Source organism: Zingiber officinale, chromosome 8A (assembly GCF_018446385.1).
Source record: "Zingiber officinale cultivar Zhangliang chromosome 8A, Zo_v1.1, whole genome shotgun sequence".
Lineage (NCBI taxonomy): Eukaryota > Viridiplantae > Streptophyta > Magnoliopsida > Zingiberales > Zingiberaceae > Zingiber > Zingiber officinale.
Window position 1 is genome coordinate 43691726 of NC_056000.1, and position 23463 is coordinate 43715188.

Consider the following 23463-nt stretch of genomic DNA (forward strand, 5'->3'; position numbering starts at 1 on the left):
CAGAGCGGAGATGTGTCGGCGGCCGACTTGATCGTGAGACTCTAAAGTTGCCTGACCCTAGGAGTGGGACTTCGAGGGATGGATGGTGGAGACTGGGGTCTCCATACTAGCAGGTGGTGGAAAGAAGGATACCGGTTGTGCCAAAAGGGGGCCGGTTGATAGTTCCAAAATTGATAGAGTCCGATTGGATGACGGGGACGTTGGTAAAATGATCGTCCTCATGGGAACGACAAAAGATGAGCTCTCGCCCCGCTCGGCCGGAGGTCGAGAGGTAGGTACTTCCATTGATGCTGGTGCCGAGGCGCTCGAGCGGGAGGTCCCTTTTGAGCGGAGCCTCTTCCTCCTCTGTCTCTGAAGCAGCAGTTGCCCTGAACCTGCCGAGTCGGTCGGTTGCGACTCCAAAGGCATGGTCACTGGGACCATGGTGGGTTGAGCAGACAGAAGCTCACCAGTATTAGCGGCCACACTACTTCCAGCCGCTCGACTCGCCTCATCAGCGTGGTCTGTTGAACTGCCAACCGATGAGATCCTGTAACTTTCTAGCTCGGCGGCACCACGAGCTTTGATCTCAGTGGCAAGGAGTTTGCTCTTGCCGCTCAGCAGATACTTCAACATGACTTTGGGTGCAAAAATGAAACTAAAATCAGTTAGATTTTAAGGCAATAGAGGAAGAAACATTTTAGCTAACGAGCCAGGCAGCCTTGAGCGATGGGGGCTCAGTCTAAAAATCTATAGAACGCCTTCGTGTAGCAGCTTGTGTATATGATATTTTTGATCGACCAAGTGAGCGACAACCTCTAGATAGGTCGGCTCTCAGCGATACTTGCGTAGAGTGGGAGGCCTCATTAGCTCAATCTGCCAGCCGATCGGGAAGGATTGTTGCTCGAGAAGGCGAACAAAAAAATAATATTCCTTCCAGTGCTTGTTGGAAGTAGACATCTTCTCAAAGTACATAGAGCCCACTCGGGCCTATAGTAAAAAGGTCCCCATCTAGGAAAGTTTGGGGTAATAGAAATAATGGAAGACACGAGATACGAGCAAGATACCGTATAGGCAGAATAAGATTACTACACTGCATAGGAGCCTGAAAGTGTTCGACACTAACTGGGATAAGGGAATGTGGAAGTATATATAGACAATTGAGAAGAAGGGGTGGACTGGGAAACGCAGACCGGTCAAAAACTAGTCATTAAAAAAAGTAAGGCAGTTGTCCGGCGATGTATGTGGTCGGGCATGTGCTATGGGAATAATTATTTGATGGTTATCAAGCATATGGTAGGACATTCGCATTTGCATTATCTCGTCATCATTAAAGTCGAATTTGGTGGATGTATACCATAGTCCGGTGATTGACAAAGGAGGAGGAGAAGAGGCGGCCATGGAAAACAGCAAGAAATAGAAATCGGAGGTCGACGGTCAATCAAGGAGCAAACGGAGAGTAGGAGAAAGAGGTTACTATAAAATATCGAGGGCGAAAGGTGGCAAAGAAGGAGGACGACGAAGAGCTCGCACGACAGAGAGGAAATGCGGTCCAGATGACATACGACAGTGAAGAAAGGTTTATAAACCTTGGGGGCGGCCGCTCTGGGCCATTCGATTAAGGGTTACGAAAAATAAGGACAGGATCTCGCCATGGAATTTGAAAAGGCGTCTATCATATCATTAGTGGATATCCATCTGTCATGTCAAGTGTACGGCAGTAGAGAGTGTGACACATGGCAGCCGGCTACGTGGAAGCATTAATGGGGCGTAATTAAAAGGCATGGGCGGCGTGCTCACCCATAATGATCGGAGATTTGTATAGTCTTCCAGAAATTGAGATGGTGTCAGCAACCATCAAAGGGCGCTCATCCGAGAAAGTGCCGAAAAATGGAAAATTTGCTAAGTGTTGTCGTTAGCCATCCTGATCGACTAAACTCAGACTAAGACATAGCCGAGCGAGGGCTATAAATCCATATCATATGATAGACGAGCGATGACTATAAACCCATGTCATATCACAACCGAGTAGCGGATCAAAACCCATGGAAGTCAGTGGTAGCTGAGCAGCACGTCTAAACCTAGAATGTCTGATCGAATGTGAAAGTCACCTAAGACACTACTTGTTCAGTCAGTCGGATTTCCAACCTCCTTCGACTAGATTTGAGGGAAGACTTATGATACGGTGATAGAGGGGGGCCTACCAAGTGCGGGTCAAGGGATGAGATAACAGCCAACGTGAAGGTCAAAGTCAGGACAGTCAACACCAGAGAACCGATGGGCTTGCCAAAGGTGGGGCGAGCAGAGGTCTACTGTAGTTGCCAATCGAGCATGAAGTGTCTGATCGGCAAGTTGTCCGAGCGAAACGCTTGGACAGCCAAGAGCACTACGTCCAGAACATCAAATGCTCATTAGGAAGTGGAGGAACGCTAAGGTGACCAGAGCGCTTGTTCGGTCGGGCAGAAATAATCAACTGAGCTAAGAAATTATGGAGAAGATCGTCAGGGAGGGGATCTTCGGCCGAGCGGCTCTCCTTCCCGGCTAAACAGTGGGATCCTTTTTATATCTCTTAATATTCCTTTGGAAGATAATGTCGCTGACAACGAGGCATGGTCAACAGGCAGATCGTACGACGAAAACTTCTACTGTCTCATCAAGGAGTTGCATGTCTTGTTAAGGTAAGATGTCAGAGACACTTTTCTGACAGATCCTTTTGTAGGACAATTAGGGAAGCATGCTCGCGCCTTGAGGCGCGTGCACATCGTTCACTGGGGTGCTATATAAAGGAGAATTCATGTACCGACAGAGGTATGCATTATTCACTATTCACGTCTGTGCTTATTGTTCCTCTGCTTTCTTCTATTTTTCTGATGACGGACTTGAGCGTCGAGGGTCAACGTCGGAAATCCCTTCCCTGATATTTTTTGTATTACAGAGTGAAACGAGGTTTATATCCGGTCAACTCAAAAGTTATATTCTCAGTAAATTTTCTTCATGATTTTTGGACAAGATAGTTATCTCCTGATATGAATCTAATCAGAGTCTGTCAGCCATGCACATTCATAGCCTTGTGGTGAACACAATTTATATCAGCATTGTTGTTTAGCACTCCTTTTAGCTCTTTCATCCTAAATATGCTTTTAGTTCTGATAAATTTGTAGAACTTCTGAATATTCATTTTCCCTGAATTCTTCTTGTCTACCTTAAAGTAGTTAGTTCGCTGTAGAAAGTCATCGCCGGAGCAGCTAACTTCATCCGATGCCTCCTTCCACTGCCACCGGCCACCGCAGAAGAGGAAGAAGGTGACATGAAGAGCTGCGTTGAAGACCCTTCAGTGCCCAGTGGCGGGAGCGGCCCGGACGCCCTCGTCGGCATCGGAGTCGAGCCTTCAGCTTCGACTATGATAGACCCATACTAGTTGAGGAAATACTTGTATTTCTCCAACCTTTTTGTAACATATTCTGTTGCTCCAAGATTCTAAAGCGACACACTCAAGGAACCATCTAAATATCGTAGACTGAGATTGAAAGCTATTCTGTGACAGAAACTGATGCTTTTATTCTTCGTGAAACTTGCAGATGCTCGCGAGGCCTTCCATGGCGAAGCAATACCTTGCCTTTCTTGTCCCTGAAGCCTGCCCAAATTCTAACTGACTCGATCGCTAAATAAACTTCCCAGATTTCGTCTCTAATAACAAGCTCGAACTACTGTAGCACCTGAATGGACAGTCTCTTCAAGCAAATAAGGTCGGCTTTCTTCCCAACCGCTCAAAGGTTAGATCAGAATTTCAACTGAGTTCTCCTCCTCTTGTTCATTGCCAGGGTGAGATTTTCTGACTCAGGAGAAGAACGGATAGCACCGGAGAAGATTGCATCACTTAAAGAAGGTAATCCATGTTGCATATCACCAGCTTTGGAGGTTCATCCATGGTCGTTGTTTTGTAGGGAAGAAGAGGAACCGTAACTAGTTCCAGAGGCCATTTCCTGGGGAAATGAGCGGCATCGACGAGACTGCCGATATTGAGTTTGCAGCTGCGGCTGCAGCGGCTACTTACGCTGTCGCTTTACTGGACGAAGAAGAATCGCTCGATCAGAACAAGAGAACCATGAAGGTAGAAGACAACATGAACAAACCCCCTGAATACAGCAGAATAACCAGATGGTTGACTGGTAAAGATCAGAAGGAAGATGAAATTCAATCAGGTACTTTTTCTTGTTCTATGCTCCTCCAATTTTTCAGAGGTGAAGAAACTTAAAATTTTCTCACGTTATCCATGTCAGGAGGTTCTTCAATGAGAATCGGAGTAAAGATGCAGGATGACTTTGGCATTGGCCAGAATCTATCAAAGGAACCCAATCTTTCCTTGAAAAAGAAGCCAACTTTCTCTGACAAGACAAGCAGCAAGAAACCAGAGCAAGAACGAAGTCAAACAGGTCCGAAAACCCTCAGACCTATAGACTCGATTTCTAGAAATGCAAGCAGGAAGACAACTTATACCCCCAAAGACGAAACGAAAGTAGATGCATGGGAGAGAGCGAAGATGGAGAAGATAAGGAAAAGGTAAAGTGTACCTTTATTTTTCTGGCGAATGTATTCTGTTGATGTATCTGTTTTTCAGGTATGAAAAACTGAAGTCCTCGATTGCGGAATGGGAGGACGAGAAGAAGATGAAGGCAAAACGTCGACTGGAGCGCAAAGAGGTTTACGATTCTCATAAAATCCTAAAGCACTTAAATAATCTACAGAGAAGTATGAGGCAACTTACATGGTTTCATGTGGGATCGATCTGCAGGGGTATCTGGAGCTGCAGCGTGCGAGAGCGGTACAAGAACTTCGTGATGAGATGGCGAGAATAGTCAAGATTGCTGGTGGAGCAAGAGCCCTCGCAGAAGAAAGGAGAAGAAATGATGAACAGAAGACGAAGGGAAAGGCGAGGAAGATGCGATCCACTGGGAGTTCTCCTCGTTCCTGCTTTGGTTTCTGACGTATCCTTGGATGCGTGAAACGTCGCTCGCTGTAAATCTGTATAGTTTGTATAAAACAGCAAGAAAAAGGAAAATAAAAAATAAAAAATAAAAAATCAGTAGTTGGAAATGATATTGCTATTTCTTCTTTCTTTTTCCATTTTTAGAACCACATCGGTCGCTCCTCTTACCAGGCTTCCCCTCCGATGAGCGCCACCCGTTCGATTTCTTCCTGGGAAAGCGCCGCACCTCAAATCTGCAAGATACCTTATTTGGAAGCTAAATCTATCTTCTTAATCCATTTCCACGTGATTTGGATCAATTTGCCTGCATCTTCGTCGACAAAGATGGAAGTGCATTGATCGTTTTGCGCCGGAAAAGATTGAATCTTTGCCGACGTTTTGAGTCGGCAAGTTGCAATCTCTAGCTTCCGTTAGGCGTCTCTGATATCGGATTTTAGGGTTTTCAGCAATCCGTCAAAATTCCGCCGCGAAGGCGATCGGCGTGCTCCCCTTTCCTCCACCCTCTGATCTCCCGGAGAAGCGGAGATGAGCTGGTGCACCCCCGGCATCTGTGGACCAGGGTCCGCACGCTGAGCCTGCTGATGGTGCGGTTCCTCAAACGGGGGCACGGCGCCGGGAAGCCCTACGATGAGGAGCGCGACGAGGGGTGCGGCGCTGCCGTGCGCCAGGCGGAAAGTCCGATACTGGAGGACGCGAGCTGGGATGTCCCGGCTTTCGACGACTACGACGACGACGACTACGGCGTCCTCTTCCAGGACCAAGGGGAGCCCGCCGCCGGCCGCCCCCGCAAGGCGCCGCTTATCGGAGATGAAACGCCTTCGGGTAAGCCTCAAAGCTCCGGTCAAGCTGAATCTCGCCGACGATCAAATATCACCATCCGTTTCCATTGCTTCTTTTCTTCAGAAATCGAACTGTTTAAGGACAGGTACGCAAAGCTGCTGCTTGGCGAAGACATGTCCGGTTGCGGCAAAGGAGTTCCATCGTCTCTTGCACTGTCCAACGCCATCACCAACCTCGCCGGTGCTTTCCTGTTCCCTCGACCATCATTTATGCAAAAAGATTTCTTGTGAGTGATGGCAACAGAAGAAGTAACATTTTCTGTTATGCTTCTGGATCAAACAGCATCTATTTTCGGCGAACACTCGCGGTTAGAGCCGATGTCTGCTGAAAGGAAAGCGAGGTGGAGGAGGGAGATGGACTGGCTTCTATCTGTTACTGATCACATTGTTGAGTTTGTTCCTTCCAGGCAGACATCAGAGGATGGAGCTACCATAGAGGTCATATGACACTCTGTTTCGAATTTGTCGATCGATCGATCGTTCAAGCAAGCTTAGCTCATTTGTTCTTCTCCTCCAACTGCAGATTATGATAACTCAGCAACGCGGAGATCTTCAAATGAACATCCCCGCGCTTCGCAAGCTAGATGCGATGCTCATTGTAATAAGAATTCTCCCGCAATCTTTGGTAGAATGGATTGTTCTAAGCTTACAATTCTAAGTTCGTGGCCTCTCAGGGCTCCCTTGACGACTTCGAGGACCAGACCATGTTTTCGTATGTCTCAAGAGATGCTGATGAATCGGAGAAGGGAAATGCTCGAAGGGACGGCGATAAATGGTGGCTTCCTACAGTGAGAGTCCCTCTCGGTGGATTCTCAGAGTCATCCAGGAGATGGATTCAGTTACGGAAGGATTCAGCTACACAGGTACACAAGGCAGCCATGGCAATCAATGCTCAAGTTCTCATGGAGATGGAAGTGCATTGATCGTTTTGCGCCGGAAAAGATTGAATCTTTGCCGGCGTTTTGAGTCGACAAGTTGCAATCTCTAGTTCCGTTAGGCGTCTCTGATATCGGATTTTAGGGTTTTCAGCAATCCGTCAAAATTCCGCCGCGGAGGCGATCGGCGTGCTCCCCTCTCCTCCACCCTCTGATCTCCCGGAGAAGCGGAGATGAGCTGGTGCACCCCCGTCATCTGTGGACCAGGGTCCGCACGCTGAGCCTGCTGATGGTGCGGTTCCTCAAACGGGGGCACGGCTGCGGGAAGCCCTACGATGAGGAGTGCGACGAGGGGTGCGGCGCCGCCGTGCGCCAGGCGGAAAGTCCGATACTGGAGGACGTGAGCTGGGATGTCTCGGCTTTCGACGACTACGACGACGACGACTACGACGTCCTCTTCCAGGACCAAGGGGAGCCCGCCGCCGGCCGCCCCAGCAAGGCGCCGCTTATCGGAGATGAAACGCCTTCTGGTAAGCCTCAAAGCTCCGATCAAGCTGAATCTCGCCGACGATCAAATATCACCCACCATCTGTTTCCATTGCTTCTTTTCTTCAGAAATCGAACTGTTTAAGGACAGGTACGCAAAGCTGCTGCTTGGCGAAGACATGTCCGGTTGCGGCAAAGGAGTTCCATCGTCTCTTGCTCTGTCCAAAGCCATCACCAACCTCGCCGGTGCATTCTTGTTCCCTTGATCATCATTTATGCAAAAAGATTTATTGTGAGTGATGGCAACAGAAGAAGTAACTTTTTCTGTTATGCTTCTGGATCAAACAACATCTATTTTCGGCGAACACTCGCGGTTAGAGCCGATGTCTGCTGAAAGGAAAGCGAGGTGGAGGAGGGAGATGGACTGGCTTCTATCTGTTACTGATCACATTGTTGAGTTTGTTCCTGCCAGGCAGACATCAGAGGATGGAGCTACCATAGAGGTCATATACCACTCTGTTTCGTTTGTCGATCGATCGATCGTTCAAGCAAGCTTAGCTCATTTGTTCTTCTCCTGCAACTGCAGATTATGATAACTCAGCAACGCGGAGATCTTCAAATGAACATCCCCGTGCTTCGCAAGCTAGATGCGATGCTCATTGTAATAAGAATTCTCCCACAATCTTTGGTAGAATGGATTGTTCTAAGCTTACAATTCTAAGTTCGTGGCCTCTCAGGGCTCCCTTGACGACTTCGAGGACCAGACCATGTTTTCATATGTCTCAAGAGATGCTGATGAATCGGAGAAGGGAAATGCTCGAAGGGACGACGATAAATGGTGGCTTCCTACAGTGAGAGTCCCTCTCGGTGGACTCTCAGAGTCATCGAGGAGATGGATTCAGTTACGGAAGGATTCAGCTACACAGGTACACAAGGCAGCCATGGCAATCAATGCTCAAGTTCTCATGGAGATGGAGGTGCCTGAAGCCTATGTCGAATCTCTTCCTAAGGTTAACACTAAACGTAAACGATGATCCTTGGTTTCAAAATGAGTTCTGAAACAATTCAAGTTAGTATCTGACTGTTTTGGTTTTTACATCATGTCGTAGAATGGGAGGGAAAGCCTAGGAGATACGATCTACCAAAGCATCATAGACGATGTCTTCGACCCAGAAGAATTCCTCGGAAGGATGGACTTGTCGACGGAGCACAAGATTCTCGACCTGAAAAACAGAATCGAGGCCTCGGTTGTGATATGGAAGAGGAAAATGCAGGACAAAGAAAGCAAGCCCTCGTGGGCTTCAGCAGTCAGTTTGGAGAAGAGGGAGCTGTTCGAAGAGAGAGCTGAGATAATCTTGATTCTCATCAAGCAAAGGTTTCCCGGCATCCCTCAATCGGCACTCGATATAAGCAAGATCCAATACAACAAAGTAATTCAAAAAAAAAAACGCACTATGAAATCTCTCGATCTTCTTTGAAAATGTTCCTAGTGTTGGTTCTAATCGATTTCTTCAAGATGTAGGACTATCGATCCAAGAGAGCTACTCGAGGATCTTGGAAAGCTTAGCTCTCATGTTGATTTCAAGAATCGACGATATTCTTTACGCGGATTCTATCGCTAGGGGTCCAACCACCAAATGTCAAAAGGGAAGACGATCCCCGCCTAACGTGGAGGCAAAGACGGGACATGCGAAGATGCCCCCCGAAGTGAAGGTCGGCAAGAAGTTTTCTTACACGGAGCACGTAGGAGTCGCTAGAAGTCCTACCGCTCGCCATTGAGGGGGTACAAGAACCTCTTGATTGTGTTCATGGTAGATAGAGCCTTTGTAGGTCTTACGATTTCATTTACTCTTCCATGCTTGTCGGCCCACTACTGAACTGTGATGCATCATTCAATCCATTGCATCGAATGTTTTGATTTCGATTCTAGTTTATTGTTCCTTGTTTGTCAAGGGGATCGACTGAGACTTCAGCAGAAGAACTTCCCTCTTCTTCTCTAATATCCATGAAACAATTAACAATTTAATTTTCACCGATATTAAAAAAAAATTGCACCTTTTGATTTTTACCCAAATAATTTTTTCCTATTTTTTTCACATAAAAATATATGTAAAAAATGAAAGTTCATTATTAATGTGTTAACTAAAATTCTGTGGTCAGATGGACGGTTGAGATCTATTTTTGTTCAAACTAACTCTTTCCCTCCAAAATAATAATAATAATAATAATAATAATAATAATAATAATAATAATAATAATAATAATAATAATAATAATGTTTTCTGACTAATTTGGAAAGTAGCGTTTTAATAAAAGCTCTTCGTGTTCTTATTCTCGCCCTTCTCATTTTATCCACCAGACGGAGAAGGAAACTGGTACGCCTTTCCCGATTCCCTCCCTCCAAACCTAAACACTCAAGATTAGGTTTCCGAATGATCTGGTGATCGATCCTTCCTTGCTCTCCCTATCCTTGTTGCTTGATATTGACGGCTTCTGTTGTTGTAAGAATAGAGTATTGTGAGGGTTTCCGGAAGATGAATCGCCGGTCGTCCGTTTCGTCTTCTACGTCGGCAGCGATGGCCTCGTCGAAGAGAACAGAGGCGATGGAGGTTTCAGCCAAGTTTACGGCTGCCAGAGCGGCGCAGGGGAAGAAGAGGGTCGCTCTTCGGGATATCAGCAAACAGAGCAATGTGTTACGCGGTACTTCTAGCCTAGTAGGCGCTAAGGGGGCCAATGTGGGTATCCTTTCTTTTGGCTTTCTTCTTCTTCTTCTTCTTTTGGCTTTCTTTTCCTTTTAACTTGTTGGGGAAAAAAGATGCGATCTTTGAGCGGAATCTTCACGTTTCGTCATGATTTCACTGAGTTTTAGTCTTGGCAATTGTTTTTATCAAGTGATTTTTTTTCTTCAACATCAAGAATTTCGTAATTTAGTATTTCTGACCATGGTTAATCTAGTGATGCTGTAGTTTTTTTTAATGTTTTATTCGCTTTGAAAATTTCTTTTTAATAACTTTTACATACGATAGTATTTTAGCATGTCATTTTGAACAAGAACTATGAAAAGTGACTTTCCAAAATTGTTCTTAGGTTCAACTCTTATTCCATTAATTTTTGCATGATGTAACACGCACTATATATTGTTGAAAAAAAAAATCAAAGATAAAAACAGCATGAGTTCTAATTTATACGAGCAAAAAAGTAAGTAAGAAATTTGACTTTAATGTGCCAAAATATAAGACTTGAAACATCGATGGCTTTTTTTTTTCCTAAAGAATATTTTTCCCAATTAAATTACATACTCCGTGATAAGCACAAAGTAAGCAAAATATGTTATGTATAATTATTTTATTCCTCACTAAAGTCACGTGAATTTTTTACTCAGTGGAAAGAGGATCCTAGTAGAGGGGCAAAAAGTTTTAACAATTAAAATATATGTAATATTGACAGAAACTATAGTCTCTTCATTATTATCTATAAGCTATTCTATGGTTGTTCCTAAAAAGTACTTGTGAATGACTTTGATTAAATATAAGTATGGGAAATTTTTAACTTGAAGTGCACACTATTTTAGCCTGATTAAAATTCCTTAGCTGCTATTGTTTTTGAGTCCAATAGTATAGCTTGTTTTAAGTGCCTAGTTGTTCACTTTTGATGACGCTGATTTTACGATGGCATTATTTGCTTTGAGGTGGTTGTGTCAACTGTCAAGTTCAATATTTTGGAATTTTGGATACAGTCAAACTCATTCTGAACATATCTTGGGATCCTCTAATGCTGCAGAAACTGCATATATTGGCTAACTAAAATATTAAATGAGTTATTGCAGTATCTTTTTGGTGGAGGAATATTTGACTGAGCCATGATAATCACCTTTTTTTTTACATGTTACTCTCTTTTCATTATTTTTTTGCTTCTTGTTCTAAACTTTTTAATCAAAAGTCTGTTGTGGCTTAAGATGTTTCTATTTTCAATTACATTGCTTGGAAATGCCATTCTTCTTTATTTTTCTTCTATCTCTCTAGTTGATCACTAACTACTATTGTGCTTGCTTTCAATGATTGAGCATGAGCATAATATTTTTGTCATATTTTCTTTGTCCACACGTTTCTTAGTAAATAGCTAATCAGTTTTATCATGGCTATTCATAAGCAGATCAATGCTACAAGATCAATTTCAATGGTCAAGAAGGGGTCTTGCACTACTTATTGTGATTCAAGATTGAGTCAAACCTCTTCAGTTCTTTCAGCTACTATCAAACCAAATGCTATTGAATCTAGCAACAAAAGTTCCCTGCCACACAGCAGTGTGTCTAAACCTGCAGTTGTTACCTGGCTAGTACCTTGCACCGCCCTCAAGTCACCTAACTTTTCTGGGGATTCTGTTTCATCAATGTCCACATGCAACTCAATTCAAAGCCCTGAATTTGAGTATATAGACAATGGAGATTCTCAGGCTACAACTTCTTTGGAGAGGCAGGCAAATGAGGATCTAAACATCTCTGAGCATGTAGCTGTAGCAGGTGCATTTTGATTAGTTGAATTATCCAATTATGTTTGAATGCTCTTTATTTAAGGTTCATGATTCTATGAAATGGAATCACCTACTATCTATTTATGTTTTTTAGTAAAGCTCTACTTTTTTGGAGTTTTTGAAACCAAGTAGTTTAGAAATCAATCTCTAGCTGGGTTTTGTTTAATTTGTCTATTGATATTGTTGATAATATTTATCAGAGTCAAAATCAAAGAGTAATAGTTCTATGCTGATGGAAGTTGAAGTTGTGGGAGTTGATACAAACCATAATGATCCTCAGTTTTGCACTACACTTGCTTGTGATATTTACCAAAATTTACAGAAGGCTGAGGTGATATATTCCTCTTTGTTATTTATTGTTTTTATTCTGTTGTCTTTTATCCTCTTTGATATTTCCAAATATTTTCAATAATTAATGATATATACATATCTTCAGGACATTATTGTTTCTTATTGATTACTAATGATATTTTGGTATTTTAGACCACTGATGTTGATCTTGGTCATGTATGATATGCACCCTGCAGATTTATTATGATTTTTCTTGCTAATTCTCTGGATTAGTTCTAAAATTTTAATATTAATGAATCAAGGCTTTTAATTTTCAATCCGAGTGTGTAATTTGTTCATTGGATTGCCAGAGTATAAGGTACTAAGCTTTACAGGATATATATGTAGGACCGTTTAATTTACTAACAATCTTTCGATCACAATGATATTATAAGATGTGCAATTAAGTATAATATTATTGACAAAGGAATGGTAGTAGATGAAGCGTTTTGTTGGTGTTGCTCTCGATGCGGAGACTTGCTCGAAGACGATCTTGGTGTAGATAATGAGAGCACAATGTAGAAGAGTTGTTTGTTCAGAAGAGTGATCCTTGACTCTGTCCTCGAGCCCTCTTTTTATAGCCGAGCTACCAGCCGATCAAATCCCACTGATCTGGCTGAACTTCCGAATTTGGACTTGATCCGTCAATTGATCTTGATGATTCGTCGACGAAATCCATGAACCTCCCCGAGTTCGCGCCCAGCTTCTCGATCTGATTCACTGCAAAATCAGTTTGATCCGTCGACTAAACCTCTTTATCCGTCACTGCAAAATCAGGTTGAATCTCGTCACTTTAAATCTTTTCTTTTCTTTTTAAAAACTTATCGAGTATGCAGCGAAAATTGAAATAAGAAGATTAAAAGAAATGACACTTTGATTTTTACTTGGTTCGGAGCTCAACCGTCTCTTACTCCAAAAACCCATGACCCATCAGATCGTATCGATGGGTTAATTTACTAACAATCTTTCGATCACAATGATATTATAAGATGTGCAATTAAGTGTAATATTATTGACAAAGGAATGTTTGTAGATGAAGCGTTTTGTTGGTGTTGCTCTCGACGCGGAGACTTGCTCGAAGACGATTTTGGTGTAGATAATGAGAGCATAATGTAGAAGAGTTGTTTATTCAGAAAAGTGATCCTTGACTCTGTCCTCGAGCCCTCTTTTTATAGCCGAGCTACTAGCCGATCAGATCCCACTGATCCGGTTGAACTTCCAAATTTGGACTTGATCCGTCAATTGATCTTGATGATTCGTCGATGGAATCCGGTGAACCTCCCCGAGTTTGCATCTAGCTTCTCGATCTAATTCACTGCAAAATCAGTTTGATCCGTTGACTGAACCTCTTTATCCGTCAACAGAAAACAAGTTTCCTTTTTGCTGGATCTGGCTGATCAAGTGGATTTCCATGAAATCTGTTGATCCGTCGATTGATCAAGTCTATCTGTCGATGGAACACTTTTTACCTTTTCTTCTATGATCCGATCTTAGATCCCTCAATTGATCAATAGGATCCGTTGACTGATGGAAGCTATCCATTGACTAATCCTTTGTTTAAATTTTAGAACTTTGTTTGCAAAACAAAGTTAGCACAGACAATATATAATAATAGAAGTCCTGTAAATAAAGTTAGAATAGATATTAAGACAGCGAGGACTGTTTTGATCTCAATTTAGAAACCTTCGTTAGTTTCTCCTATTGGAACAACGTCTAAGGTTTGTCCCTACCGGGACAAGACCTTACTGCACTCCCACTAGAAGCTTACCTCAACTCACTTGCCAAACATCTGGTCCTCTAGACTTGTTTGGACTTTCTCTGCTCAATGCATGATTACCTGATTCATTAAGACTTTTCCTGCAATACTAAATTAGTACAATAGTAAGAATAGTAATGCAAAATAGTATTAGTAAAATTATACTTAGGTTGACCAAAATTCACTAGTCTGGTCGACCTTGCGCGATCGACCGGAAACCTTTCGGTCAATCTTGCTTGGAGTTCACTCCTCCAAGACTTCTCATTACCTAGGGTTACCTCCCCTTTCCACTGCTTAGCTTCACTCACTAGGATTTTTCATTACCTAGCTTCATTTATCAGGACTTTCGACTACCTAGATTCAATCACCAAGACTTTCACCACCTAGCTTCACTCACTAGGACTTTCACTTTGCTTGGAGTTCACTCCTCCTAGATTTCTCATTACCCTTGCAATCATTCGGTAGAGTACTCAATCGACTAGGTCAACCTTGACCAAGCTCCATTAAACATATTGTCAAACAAACATCAAAACCTTAGAGGTCGATTGCACCAACCATATATAGTGATAGAAGCATCCAAATAATCAATATTTCTCCTAAGATTTATACAGTATATGTCGAAGGAAAAAAGATTTTTTAACATACCTAGCTTGCGTGCCTTTGGTCTTGAAGTTATGATGTTCGTGTAAATTTACTTCTCAAGTTGAAGACAATTGTGATCATTGATAAAGTGGGTTGATTGCATAGCACTTGCATTAAACATTTTCTTCTTCGATCTGTGAAATACAAACTGTACTATTTCCTTTTCAGTAGTTTCCTTAATCCTGTCCTTGATAATGAAGTAACCTAGCTATTCAGTTAATGTCGGACTGGAGCTTTACCTTTGTATTTGAACTGTCTGTAAGCTAGATCAATCATCAAATGCCTTCGGTTAGGCTGAAGCCCTTGAACTTGATGAAATATTTTTATCTTTAAATGCTATGCCTAACGCTTGTTTTGTTTATAATTTTAGTTTGTGTGATTAAACTAAGTGGAAGATTATATTACAAACTTGTAATTCCCATGCCTTACTGTTTGTCAGATCGGCAATTATACTTATATGGAACAAGTCGCTTATTTTGTGCTATTGTTCTGCTGAAAGGAAACCTTTTAAAATGTTTATGTAGCAACAATAATCTAGCATGGCAAACATTATAACTATGAACTGCAAGGTATGACAATTGTTTTCAATGTTCTTTGAGTCAATTATGTATTCGTCATAATTCAGATTAATGTTCTTAGGCTTCACACTAAGTTCCTTAGTTTGGACTTGCTATCAAAATAACATTTTCATTAAGTAAACACCTTTTTCTTTCTACCGGATAATGCAGCACTATTTTTTCTACAGACTAAGAAAAGACCTTCAATAGATTTCATGGAAACAATTCAGAAGGATATAACTGCAAACATGCGCTCCATTCTGATAGATTGGCTTGTAGAGGTACCTTTGCTCCAAATCACTCCCTTCTAATAGTATTTTTGTCTTCTAACTTAGGTTGATTAATTTCTAATCCCATTTGACTACAGGTTGCAGAAGAGTATCATCTCGTCCCTGATACACTATATCTGTCTGTTAATTACCTTGACAGATATCTTTCTGGAAATGAAATAAACCGAGAACGATTGCAACTTCTTGGTGTTGCGTGTATGCTAATCGCAGCGTAAGAACTATTCAATAATGTTATGGGAATTTAGACTTGTTTTGTTCATAATAATTTGAATTCGGTGTCAACAGAAAATATGAGGAGACATGTGCCCCGCAAGTGGAAGATTTCTGCTGTATGACTGATAATACATACTCAAAGGATGAGGTGGATGTCTTTGTAACTCTAATTTACGATTCTGTGTTGCATGTTTGGGCTGCCCATTCATAACTTGGTGCGCAGGTTTTGCGAATGGAATCGGAAGTGTTGAATTACTTGAAATTTGAAATGACAGTTCCGACTACCAAGTGCTTCTTGAGGTAATACTAAGACCGTTGTATTAGCTCTTAAATGTCTGTGAATAAGTTACTTATTTTCATATCTGATGTGCAAATGAAAAGGAGATTTGTTCATGCTGCTCAAGGATCCAATCAGGTAACTACATTGTTTGCGAATGTTCTTTTTAGTTTCTTCATTGAAACGAAGAGTTCATTGTCATATTTGTTTTTCCAGCTGCCTCTATTGCAACTTGAGTTTCTTGCCAGTTATGTTGCAGAGCTCTCATTACTCGACTACTCTATGCTTCGCTATGCCTCATCACTGGTAGCATCTTCTGCTGTCTTTTTGGCCAAGTTCATATTGCAACCAGCGAAAAAACCTTGGGTACTGATTCATGCTGCAGTTTTCCCAGAATTTTACTAAAGAGAAATACTCTGAACATCATGACGTCCTTATCTAAGATTAGTTACATTGTGGTTGATGATGCAGAACGCCACGCTGAGCCATTACACGCTATATAAACCGTCGGACCTTGCAGACTGTGTCGAGGCATTACACCGACTAGTCTGCACTAGTGCAGGGAACAGCTTGCCTGCTATTAGAGAAAAGTACAGTCAGCACAAGGTAAATAATTTGGTCTCAAAACCTTGTTTCGATTCGCAGTTGCCCTGCAGCAGTCTTGATTTGTTGTTCTTCCAGTACAAGTTTGTTGCCAAGAAGTACTGCCCTGCTTCCATCCCTTCAGAGTTCTTCCAAGATAACTTTCAAGACATCACAGCCAAAGTCCAGGAATTGAGTTCAGTCTCTGCGTGACCGATGATGAAGGTTGCTCGATGATGAATGCTCGCAACAAGATGTGAATAGGTGTTCATATCCTTTGATCTAAAAGATACACTGTTGCAATTGATCTCCTAGAAATAAATAGAAATTGTACTACTGATCCTGTGAGAATGAGCATTTTTGTTTGGGTATAGCTGAGTTGATAATCGGGCAGAGTTTACTATTAGTGACGTATGATTCGATTCCCGATAAGTGATAAGTGTAAATATTATTTTGGATTATTTCGTATCTCCTTGCTCAGGAAGGCCGCTCGACAAACGTTGAATAATTTTCTTAATTTATTCTCTTTTAGAATGTGTAGGATCATCCTCGAGGGTTGACTACGACGGTAAAGGGACTAAATTGACTTCACTTTTCTACCATCCGAGGATGAACATTATTGGTTGTGAATCTATTGATTTTTGAACCAAAAAACCAAAAAGTCCCGATGTTTTGTGTTACATGGGTCCTTAAGTACGCCATGAAATGAATATTTTTTAAAAGACAAAAAATTATATTATATAAGCTTTTTATTTTAAATTTTAATTTAAACAAAAGCAATATTTTTGCATGGGTGCTGGTGGGCCCGTTACAGATCGAACTGGCTGTCTCAAAACCTGAACTGGGAGTGGATCCCCCCCTCCTCTACTCCAAAGTCGTTTCTGATACGTGGCCATATCTGATTGGTCACAGCGCTGTTCACTGGTGACGCAACACCAAAGTAAAGAATTGGGACAAGAAAGGAGAGGCACTGAACAATTTCCATTATTGACGGGAAGGACAGGTGTCAGCTCCCAATTCGCGGATGGAGACTAAGCAGAGTTATGAAAAGTTACCCAATTTGCGAAAGCGAAGGAAGCATCAAGCATATACGGCATTCGTGATGCGGTTCTTCCCTCGGGAATATACTCTTGCCGAAGAATCGACGATGCGAAGATTACAAGCTTGAATTCCTCCGCCTCTGATTCGTTTTCTATAAATTTCTACTTCCAGATCGCGATCCTGGTGGCTTGTTTCCATTCGTGCTTTCGTTTGGTGGAGAGCTGAGCTGGGTGCTGGTGGAGTGGAGATCGATGATTATGGAGGAGATCAAGGAGGCTCTGGTGGGGGAGGAGGAGCTGCCTCCTCTGCTGCAGGATTTGGAGGCCGACGCCAAGCCTCGCCGCATTGCTCTCTTCGTCGAGCCCTCTCCGTTCAAGTTAGTAAAAGCTATATTTGTTTGCTATGGCAGTCGTACTTATCTTAGTTTTGTTTGTTTGTTTCTCTCTTTTAATGCTTAGCGTTGAGTTCATGTCAGAAAGATTAGTGTCCTTAGTGATCGGGTTCTTTGTTGCTCGGAGGAGTTGTATCTTGGTTTTGATGCGCTGGTCACGACAAAAAAAAAATCCCTTTTCTTAGAAGAAAAAATTGGGATTTTGGTGCTGGTGAAGCGCCTTTTAGGGATTCGGATACGCCTGGTCATTCAATAAGTTGATTTAAGGTCACGTTGCCTTGATCTCAGTAAATGGTTTTTATTTATTCTTTCCCTGTTGCCATAACTGTTATCTTTTGTAAATTTGTGGCGTCTTTCGGTGATTTGGGTCGTTTCTGCTTCATTTAATTCGCTTTTGCTCGATGCAGCACATAGGTAGTTGAGTTGTTGCCTTATTGGGTTGATTGGTTGAGGTAACTTTTGTTTCACTCCTTGGTTGAGGATCTCCCTTTTATAGTCTTGAAGTGGGTTGAGACGATCTGTATCTTTTTCCTTTCAAGGGTAACTTGGCCATAACATTTTTTCTCAGCAAAAAAACTTGGCCACATTCACTGGTGATGCCTTTTCACTTTTTTTTTTAGGAGTATTCTGGCCCTGAAGTGGGTTATATTGGTTAGGATGGTTATTCTTGTTTGGGTGAGTTGCCTCTGTGTTTTCTGATCTGTTGATAACTTTGTTTTTCCTGTTTAATTGAACATTACAAGTTACAACCTGTTCTATGTACCGTTCATAAAATAAAAGTTGTAACTTTGCTTGAATGCTTTCATTTGAGATTTTCTGGTATAAAGTTGTCGCCACCAGCCTTTCATTCTTCTATTTCTTCCCCAGTTTTACTATCAATTTGAATGGTAGTCTCTGATAAAATGTATATCATACTTGCGCCTAACGTCTTCTTTGAAATGAGGAACATTGGGACTTTCAAGCCAGTGACAAATTATTGTGCTAGACTAGTCTAAGCTAACCTCTGTCTAGTTAAATGGATAGACTTCTCCAAATAAGATTGCTAATCACTTATTGCAATCAGGAATTTTCCCTTGATCTTACAATCCAAATCTTGGTTTGTTAGTTTGTCTATTTCCTAGCAACTGTTTGATTTCAGAATTTTTAGTATGTTGCTTTAATAAACCTACCTCTCATTCTTATGTTTGACAGTTATATCTCTGGATATAAGAACCGTTTTCAGAATTTTATCAAAAATTTGCGTGAAATGGGAGATGAGGTGAATACTTCTAGTCCAAATTTATCCTGAAATTATTTATTTTACTGTTATATTGATGGGTTGTATGAGCATTTATTTCAAAGCATAGAGGTCAAATGGTATTTATTTTGGTCTTTCAACCCAAGGAAAAATGAATATGTTCAATGATCAACGAAGATCTGCTTAACAGAAATCCAATGAAAGCCTTCGTCATGTTTGTTACAGGTAATTGTTGTAACAAATCATCAAGGTGTGCCTCAAGAGTTTCACGGCGCAAAAATTATTGGTTCAAGAAGGTAAGCAAAAATAAGTACCTTTTTGGTCCATGTACAGAAATTTTGGATAAAAATGATGCTTCATGTCAATAGAAATTCTGTTTTTAACTGACATCTCGTTTTTCAGTTAACTTAGAGGTCCTCCTACTTCTTAGTGTGGAATATTTTTCCAGTATAATCATGTAATGCTTTCAAGAATTGTTTTTCCCTTTAAAAATAATACACACAGTCTTACTTAGGTTTCTCATTTACCTATTTTACTTGATGAGGTCTACAATGGATATTTATTCAAGTTAAAATATTTGCAGCCTCATTGATTATACCTGTCATATAATCAATCAGGTCTCAAGTACTAAGTCTATACGTTATTCCAATCCACCTGCTAATTGTTCAAATTTAAGCTGTAATCTCATTGATATACAATATAAATAATCCAGTAGACTAGTCCAAACACTAATCAATTTGTATTGTTACGTTGAATTATATTTTTGGGTTACTATTGCTTTTGAGATGATTTCTTAGACTTAGTGTTACATTGTTCTAATTTGATATTTCTGTCATATGATTTGCTACTTTATCGTGTATTGGTTCGTAATTGAGTGTTCTTGTTAGTAACCAAAAATTTGAGCAAATTGTTGCTTGGTTGATATGGTACCAAACAGAATCAGCCAAGTATATAGTGTAGGAAGACCTCTCCTCTAATAGACCTTTTAATTGTATACCAAACAGATCTTCAAACTGAAGAATTTCCTATTATCTGAAGTTAATTGAGACAATCCAGACACTATTGCACAATATTAGTTTCTCTGCAGTGAGAATTGACTTCAACATATTAAATTACACATTTGAAATCTAGAGATAAAGAATAAATCTCATAGAAAGCTCTCTGTTATTTCATTCTTTTGCTTCATTCTCACGGTTTCTAATTTGTTTGCCAGCTTTCCGTGCCCATTGTACAACAATGTTCCTCTTTCACTGGCACTTAGCCCGAGAATAATTTCAGAAGTTGCAAAGTTCAAGCCAGATATTATCCATGCATCTTCACCAGGAATCATGGTTAGTTTTACCTTAAAAAATCTATGTTTTGAAGACTTCAATACCTTTGCATATATTCCATTAAAACCTTCTGGTATTTCAGGTATTTGGTGCTTTGGCAATCGCCAAGATGCTCTGCGTCCCTATAGTAATGTCGTACCATACTCATATTCCAAAGTAAGTGACAATATGAAGTGCATTCACTGAAAATAATGTGAATAACAAGTCCAGCACTTGAATCAAAATGTACATGATAGTAATTATCGGTTCTGCAATTATACATTCTTGTTCAGATACATACCGAGGTATACATGGGGCTGGTTCGTAGAGCCAATGTGGATGGTAATAAGTAAGTTCTCTCCTTTTTCTCTTTATCCATGTCCAATATCATCTAACTTGCTGCCACTCTCTCTTCTAAAGGGTTCCTTCATAGAGCAGCTGATCTTACTTTAGTACCTTCAGCTGCCATTAGCAAAGATCTCATTGCTGCTAATGTAACAGAAGGTTTGAACTTACTCGGTTTTCAAGCTTCTCAAGTTTTGTTATCCTCCATCACTTTGCTATTGCTTTCTTTTCTCATAGCTCATAAGCTACGCCTTTGGAATAAGGGTATTGACTCCAAAAGCTTCCATCCTCGTTATCGCAGCCATGAAATGCGTGCAAGGCTCAGGTATCTATCTACTACCTCAAGCAGATAGCATACGGCAAAAATGTTATAAACTCTGTTCTCTCCTTTGGCAGTAATGGTGAACCAGAGAAACCATTGTTAATCCATGTCGGACGCATAGGAAAAGAAAAGAACTTGGATTTCCTCAAAAGGTAAAATCTTTACTTTCACCATCAATCAAGTACCAGAATCACTCCTCATTTGATCTTCGTTTGGTTAGGGTTATGGACAGGCTTTCAGGAGTAAGAATTGCTATTGTAGGAGATGGGCCATACAGGTAGAACACTACTTTCCCATTCTGTTTTTGAGCAATGAATTCCGCCGCTTTGTATAGCATGGCCTTCCGCTGCGTAAACAGGTCTGAATTAGAGAAGATGTTCGCCGGCGTGCCTGCCGTGTTCACCGGCATGCTCCAAGGGGAGGAGCTCTCTCAGGCGTACGCCAGCGGCGATGTGTTCGTGATGCCGTCGGAGTCTGAGACCCTCGGCCAAGTCGTGCTGGAGGCAATGTCCTCCGGCACGCCGGTCGTCGCGGCCCGTGCCGGGGGGATCCCCGACATCATTCCGGAGGAGCATGAAGGGAAAACGAGCTTCCTCTTCTCCCCGGGCGACGTGGACGATTGCCTGAGCAAGGTCCAGCGACTGATCTCCTGCGACGAGGTCAGAGAAGCCATGGCGACGGCCGCCTGGGAAGAGATGCAGAAGCACGATTGGGGGGAGGCTACGCGAGTGATTCGCAACGAGAATTACAACGCGGCGATCTGGTTCTGGAGGAAGAACGAGTCACACATCATCGGCCCATTGCAGGCATTTGCGAGATGGGTCTTTGGGTCACCTCAAAACAACCACAGCTCTGGACCATTGAATTATTAGGGTTTCCCCTTGATGACGATTGCCACTCTCGTAAATTTCCTCAAGATTCGTTTGTACAAAGACAGTAGACAGTGATTGGGTTTGATTCTTGCTCCAAGTAATTAACGGGGATTGCGCACGCAGGTTTAGAAATTTAGGGCGCATTATATCTTGATAATAACCAAAAAGTGCGTTTATTAGGCTGGCCTTCCATTTTCAATCATTAAAGTTTTAAATGATTTTTTTTAATGATTTCAATATGCCATATCAATATTATAAAATCTCGTGGATGTGTGATTAAAATTCTAAATGAATTTTTTTTATTATATAATTCATAGCATGTAGTTGTATGGTTCTATGTATATACATTAATTTAATACAAAAGAACAGATTTAAGTTTTCACTATTATTCTTGAACTATAACCTCAAACCTTATATCTACAATGATTTAAGCTTTTTTATTTAACTTTTTTAATTTTAAAAACCTCTCACAAACCTTGCATTAGAGATGCTCTTATCCCTCTCAACTTTTTAATCTCTTTAATTTCTCCGCAACTCAGAGCATCTCCAATGTAAGATTTGTAAGAGATCTTTAAAATAAAAAAAAATTGAATAAAAAATCTTGAACCATTATAGATATGAGGTTTCAAGTTTATAGTTCAAAAACAGTAGTGCAAACTTAAACTTACTCTTTTGTATTGAAATTGATGTGTATGCATGAAATCATGCAACTACATACTATGAATTATATCATACAAAAATTCACTTAAAACTTTAACTATTAAGGATATTTCAGTAATATTTTATAATATTAACATGACATATTAAAATCATAAAAATAAATTATTTGAAACTTTAACTATTCAAAATATCGTTAGGAGCTTTTTACCAGATATTTTTCTCTATCATAAGTGTCACTGAAAAAGCTGGGTGTGAAAAGAATCCCGCTCTCCTCAGTGACACCACCACCCACCACCACCACAGAGGTCTCATCGTCTCTGTAGGCTGTAGCCCTTGCTATGCACTTGCCATTTAGGTTTTTTCACTCTCTAAATTGATCAATAATTTTTTTTTTTTACCGAAATCAACTTAATAGGCATAGGCTATTTGAATTTTTATAAATTTATACTCGGATTGAGTAAGCAAAAAAAAAAAAAAAATATGATATCAAATCCTAATTCAGATGAAGGAACACGGTTTCTGTGGTGGGCAAAGACCTAATCTGAAAGAAGACAAGACCCAACTTGATCTTAATCAGGATTAAAAAGGACCTGGTCCCCACACCAAGCTCAACCTTATAGTTTATCTCTTACCCTCAAGAGGACCCTCACCAACGCCAACAAAGACAGAAAAACCACCAACTGATCAAATATTAAATATTAAAGTCAAACATTATGAAATTCAATTCAATGGCCTCCCATGAATACCAAGCCTTTGCAATATAGTTGATCAGTACCATGTTAAATAGATATGGTGTCAAATATTTTTGAAATTAGGGAAGTAAATGCAAAACTAACGCCATGTCCATAACATTCCTTAGTAAGAATTAGTATTTGACATCATATCTATCTCCATCTCGTTATTATTCAACCCTATAGGTGTCAATTTACAGATATTCAAATA

The 23463-nt window shown here is 41.0% G+C and overlaps 4 protein-coding genes across 7 annotated transcripts; all 4 read left to right on the forward strand.

The window, feature by feature from the left end:
* Positions 1 to 3516: 3516 nt before the first annotated feature.
* LOC122008726 (remorin 1.4-like) lies at positions 3517 to 5066 on the forward strand. Its single transcript, XM_042564560.1, has 6 exons — positions 3517 to 3725; positions 3801 to 3865; positions 3924 to 4181; positions 4260 to 4539; positions 4598 to 4679; positions 4772 to 5066. The coding sequence occupies exons 3-6, from the start codon at positions 3971 to 3973 to the stop codon at positions 4961 to 4963; spliced, it is 765 nt and encodes a 254-aa protein (XP_042420494.1). The 5' UTR covers positions 3517 to 3725; positions 3801 to 3865; positions 3924 to 3970; the 3' UTR covers positions 4964 to 5066.
* An 87-nt stretch (positions 5067 to 5153) lies between these two features.
* On the forward strand, positions 5154 to 9087 carry LOC122008723 (rho guanine nucleotide exchange factor 8-like). 2 transcript variants are annotated; one of them, XM_042564555.1, is made up of 12 exons: positions 5154 to 5788; positions 5870 to 5986; positions 6089 to 6243; positions 6329 to 6403; positions 6480 to 6668; positions 6835 to 7210; positions 7296 to 7412; positions 7545 to 7669; positions 7753 to 7827; positions 7904 to 8176; positions 8276 to 8596; positions 8683 to 9087. In XM_042564555.1, exons 1-12 carry the CDS (start codon positions 5548 to 5550, stop codon positions 8686 to 8688), a joined length of 2070 nt encoding a protein of 689 aa, XP_042420489.1. In that variant the 5' UTR covers positions 5154 to 5547; the 3' UTR covers positions 8689 to 9087. The 2 variants fall into 2 exon arrangements, with proteins under 2 accessions (XP_042420489.1, XP_042420488.1); XM_042564554.1 differs by having other exon boundaries at positions 5155 to 5788; positions 8689 to 9087.
* Positions 9088 to 9522: 435 nt separating this feature from the next.
* LOC122008724 (cyclin-A1-4-like) lies at positions 9523 to 16749 on the forward strand. Of its 2 annotated transcripts, none has more exons than XR_006119356.1 (11): positions 9523 to 9901; positions 11319 to 11685; positions 11897 to 12027; positions 15170 to 15262; positions 15349 to 15482; positions 15557 to 15632; positions 15708 to 15784; positions 15866 to 15899; positions 16010 to 16127; positions 16233 to 16367; positions 16443 to 16749. XR_006119356.1 is itself a non-coding variant. In XM_042564556.1 (11 exons), exons 1-11 carry the CDS (start codon positions 9701 to 9703, stop codon positions 16554 to 16556), a joined length of 1512 nt encoding a protein of 503 aa, XP_042420490.1. In that variant the 5' UTR covers positions 9523 to 9700; the 3' UTR covers positions 16557 to 16749. The 2 variants fall into 2 exon arrangements, 1 of the variants encoding a protein (XP_042420490.1); XM_042564556.1 differs by having other exon boundaries at positions 15978 to 16127.
* Positions 16750 to 17422: 673 nt separating this feature from the next.
* LOC122008725 (sulfoquinovosyl transferase SQD2-like) lies at positions 17423 to 21993 on the forward strand. Of its 2 annotated transcripts, XM_042564559.1 has the most exons (11): positions 17423 to 17760; positions 18967 to 19033; positions 19238 to 19308; positions 20226 to 20343; positions 20426 to 20499; positions 20616 to 20671; positions 20743 to 20826; positions 20905 to 20992; positions 21064 to 21141; positions 21210 to 21266; positions 21348 to 21993. In XM_042564559.1, exons 1-11 carry the CDS (start codon positions 17636 to 17638, stop codon positions 21859 to 21861), a joined length of 1332 nt encoding a protein of 443 aa, XP_042420493.1. In that variant the 5' UTR covers positions 17423 to 17635; the 3' UTR covers positions 21862 to 21993. The 2 variants fall into 2 exon arrangements, with proteins under 2 accessions (XP_042420493.1, XP_042420492.1); XM_042564558.1 differs by having other exon boundaries at positions 20743 to 20992.
* Positions 21994 to 23463: the final 1470 nt, after the last annotated feature.